The sequence below is a fragment of the Bidens hawaiensis genome, unplaced genomic scaffold (genome assembly GCF_021521415.1).
Source record: "Bidens hawaiensis isolate Kalapana, Puna unplaced genomic scaffold, B.hawaiensis_p1.1 tig00011189_1, whole genome shotgun sequence".
NCBI lineage: Eukaryota > Viridiplantae > Streptophyta > Magnoliopsida > Asterales > Asteraceae > Bidens > Bidens hawaiensis.
Window position 1 is genome coordinate 30,342 of NW_027491869.1, and position 4,442 is coordinate 34,783.

Sequence of the window (4,442 nt, forward strand, 5' to 3'; positions counted from 1 at the left end):
TTGTTTGTTTAATTTATGTTAAACGCAGCACACTAGTTAAATGTTGGCTATTTAAAACTTCACCGTCTATATGGCGGTGACGTTGCACTTTAACTAACTAATAATTATAGTTAACCCGCAACACCTAGCCTTATAGTCGTCGCAGATAAAATGACAAGAGCTACATCATATAGCTAGAGCAATTGACAACACATGAACCAAAGCAAACCTAACTGTATCATTACTCCATAATATGTGCAATCTCCTACAAAGTTCAGGGCTGTCTCATGGGTAAGTTAAATGAGACCATTGTCTTAGGCCTCTACTTTTAAAGAGCCTCCATTTTAAATGAAAGTTATGTGTTATGAGATTTTAAAAGTAGAGTTCTTTTAGAATTAGTAACTTATCGATGGGCCTCAAGCTAAGGAGGATTGCTTCATATCTATTATCGTGCATATTATCCATATTCTATAGTTGTATACTCTTTAGCGCTATACACATAAAGAAAAGAAAAATAAAAACCTTGACATTTTAGTTAGTTTTAGGCCTCCGAAGACGTTGAACTGGCCCTGATAAAGTCCACCAATTTTTGAAAACAAAAGGCACTAGCCATGGATCAGGTGGTATTTGTTCCCCTATGAACCGCGTTAAAGCCTGTCAAATGGCCCATGTTAGCTGGTCACACCAGTACCTGTCCCACCTCAAATTATGTATTCAATACAAGCATGACATCAAGATTTCAATTTCACACAACAATTATAGCCAACAAAAATAACAAATATCATAAGAAAATCCAATAGTACATGCCTATAAAATACCCCTAGAGAATAACCCTATAATCTCTCTTTGATGTTTCTAGGAAACAAACGCTAGACCAAATGTCACTTTAAAGCATTACAAATGTATAATCCAAACCATACAAGAAACAACCCAACCCAACACAACTGAATCTTCACTTCACAAAGAATCATCATCATATTATTATTATTATTATTAATGCTTTTTATTAGGCTCAAAAACATACTTGATCAACGACTCCTTGATCGATAGCAACTCCGGGAACTCTTTCTTCAACTTTGATGCATCCAACTCGTTATTGCTTCGTGGGGCCACAATAACCTTTGCTTGTTCTTCTAATGTGAAATTAACCCACTTGAATTCCGGGTTTATGTACTTCTTGTACATTTCCAGGATCTCGTTGTGACTTACAACCCCGGGATTTGTGAAGTTCCAGATTCCCTTGAGGTTCCGTTTTGCCATCTCGATTGAGATCGGTAAAAGCTCGTCTAGTATTGTCATGCTGTTTGGTATGTTTACGACTTTATCGTAACGAGCGATTTTCGTGATGAAATTGCGTGGGTTGTTGAGATCGGATGATATTGGCATTCGGACCCGAAGGGTGCACACGTTGTCATATTCTTTCAAAAGCTCCTCCACCTGAATGTTAATATTTATTACATTATTACATTTGTAAATAAATAAATAAATAAAGAAAACAGTAAATTATAGTTTGTGTCGTTCAATTTCAATAACTAAAGAAGGCATCCTTTATTTGAAAAGTTGTGGCACACTATGTCTTTTCCACAAACGAAATCTAGATTTTCCGTTAACTTTTTTAAAATGACAAATTTACCCCTACAACTAAAAAACACCATTTGTAATTTTCAGAATCAATGTGATCTTGCCTCGACTCGGTTTGGTTCGTTTACAAATATAAAATATAAATTAAGTTTTTGGAAAACAATAATAATAGTGATAAGTAATTACCATAGCTTTGGTTTTCGAATAGAACGACCCGATGAAATTGGGCGTATCTTCTTCCTTAAACCCGATCCCAGAACCTTCCGGATGTTTATCATCATACTCAAAGATGCAACCAGTAGCAAAATTAATCATCGAGAGTCCATGCTCTCTACACACATCTGCAAGATTAAGTGTACCCGACACATTGGTCCGAATGGTTTCCGTCTTGTGAGATTCACACCAGTCAACATTTGGTCTACCCGTCACACCAGCAGCGTTAAAAACATGAGTCGGTTTGATCGTTTGAATATCAACCAAAAGTTGTGAACGGTCTTCCAACCGACCTCTTCCATACTCGTATTGAATTTGTTGCTTTCCACATAATTTTCCGAGTAACCCGCCGATCCACCCGGTTTTCCCATAAATGAGAAACTTTAAATCCGGTTTCTTAACCAAACCGCCACTCGTTTTCGAGCTAGGAATCTGGACGCCAATCTGAGAAGTGTTGATCGCCACGTCAGCAGAATCAAACTCAACATTTTCAGGCCCGTTTCTATCAACACCACCTGGCATCATTAACATTCTCGGGTGAGGTAAAAGTGCACCCGACACATCGCCCCACCAGTTAGGGTTACTCTTGTACCACTCGATCGTCTTTTTCAAACCCTCTTCCCATATTGTCCTTTCGGACCAACCCAAACACTTCAACTTCTCATCATCTAAGAAATACCTCTGATCGTTAAATGGTCGGTTTTCAACAAACTTGATGCTTGAATCAGCATCGAGATCAAAAAGCTTGCACATATCTTTTGCAACATCGATCACTCGTCTTTCTTTCTTGGTCCCAATATTGTAAACATGACCAACTTCGCCTTTGTGAAGAATAACCTCAAACGCCTCTGCAACGTCTTCACAATAAAGGTAACTCCTTACATTAGAACCATCACCATGAATCGGAAGCGGTTGGCCTCTCATAGCTAAAAGGATGAACTTTGGGATAAGTTTTTCTGGAAACTGGTTTGGGCCATAAACGTTGTTTCCTCTGGTTGTAATCACAGGCAACCCGTATGATCGACCATAAGCCATAACCAACATTTCCGCACCAGCTTTCGTGGCGGAATAGGGGTTTGTTGGAAGAAGTTGTGAAGCTTCATGGTTACCAACAACCGCATCCTCCTCTGTTTCACCATACACCTCATCTGTGCTGACATGGATGAACCGTCTGATCTGGCCCGTAACTTTGCAGGCTTCGAGAAGCACATGGGTTCCATAAATATTATTCTTTGTGAACTCAAAACTGTTGCCGAATGAGTTATCGACATGAGTTTGTGCAGCAAAGTGCATTATGGTGTCGATTGACTCGGTGATCAGAAGGTAGTTGACCAAGTCAGCGCTCCCGATGTCACCCTTAACAAACTTGAAATTGGGAGATGATCTGGACGGGTTGAGATTTTTAAGATTTGAACAATAGTCAAGCTTGTCAAGCACAACAATCTTGTAATCAGGATAGCTTCTGATCAACCGGTTAGCAACATGAGAGGCAATGAAGCCAGCAGCTCCAGTGATAAGGATGTTCTTCGGCACATAAGTAGCCATTGAGCTGTCACAAGGTAAACAAATCAAATGTCTAATTAAAAATCCACATAATATATAAACCTTTATAAGCGAACAAACTTAATTCAACAGCATGTTTGACAAATCCAAATAATGATCTACAGAAATGCAGGATCAATAACAGCATATAGAAAGCACAAGCTAACAGATCAGTAATCAGGAAGCACACAATATAAGTTATAAACCTTATTCACTATCATAAGAAGCATATAATTGCCAAACAGTATAGCATATTAGCATGTGTCACAGATCCAAATAATATTTTACAACATGAGATGCTCAAATGCACAAGCTAATAGATCCCTGATCCACAAGTTATTGCATTTAACCTAGAAAAAGATACGCTAATTTCTTAAAAACACAAGAACTACAACTAAAAAAACTAGAGGAGAGAATTTCTAATTCTTTTTAAATAAAAATGTATTACCACATCATTTTACTTAAAAAAGAATCCAGTTACAGTAGAAAAACAGGTGCGCGTGCAGCCACCCCCTTTTGAATGGCAAAACCGATCGTACTGAAAACAAAGTTATAGTTTATAATCAATTAAATCAAACGAGACTACAAACAACATATGCATATCAAATGTTGAGAACTTAAACCGAACCTAACTATTATCAAACCGTAAATCGAACAAAATGTCAACTAACTTAAATTCAACAGCATAACAAACACATGATTGCCAAACAGACAGACAGAAAGATCCAAATAATATTCTGTGATATATGATATGCTAATTTGGTGAAAGCACAAAGACTATTATAATCAACCGAAGAAACCAGATCAGTAACACTGTTTCTAATACCACCCCTAACTAACCTATAATCAAATGATGAACTAAACCTAAGTGTTACCAGATGAGAAATCGCAAATGAAACCTAAATCAAAATAAGCATTCCGTTGAATCAAATTGAGTTCGATCCAGCAGATGAGACACTAATATTAATCTAGATCTAAGCAAATTACACAATTCTCTTCGTCGAATCCAAGTATCGTAATAATTGAAATGTGAACTTACGCAATAATGAATTGAATTGAAATGAATCTGGATCGGGATGAATAATAATAATAATAAGGAGATTTACGCGTATGAGAGAGAGAGAGAA

The 4,442-nt window shown here is 37.3% G+C and overlaps 1 protein-coding gene across 1 annotated transcript; it reads right to left on the reverse strand.

Moving 5' to 3' along the window:
* Positions 1–967: 967 nt before the first annotated feature.
* LOC143537425 (trifunctional UDP-glucose 4,6-dehydratase/UDP-4-keto-6-deoxy-D-glucose 3,5-epimerase/UDP-4-keto-L-rhamnose-reductase RHM1-like) lies at positions 968–3,318 on the reverse strand. The gene is made up of 2 exons (XM_077031201.1): positions 1,747–3,318; positions 968–1,416 (listed from the first exon to the last, which is right to left on the reverse strand). The coding sequence occupies exons 1-2, from the start codon at positions 3,316–3,318 to the stop codon at positions 973–975; spliced, it is 2,016 nt and encodes a 671-aa protein (XP_076887316.1). The 3' UTR covers positions 968–972.
* Between the last annotated feature and the right edge of the window lie 1,124 nt (positions 3,319–4,442).

Excerpts from the sequence above, each read along its gene's own strand:
- LOC143537425 (XM_077031201.1), bottom strand. The coding sequence starts at position 3,318 with ATGGCTACTTATGTGCCGAAGAACATCCTTATCACTGGAGCTGCTGGC. Across the intron at positions 1,417-1,746 it reads ATTCGAAAACCAAAGCTATG|GTGGAGGAGCTTTTGAAAGA; the intron begins GTAATTACTTAT and ends ATTAACATTCAG.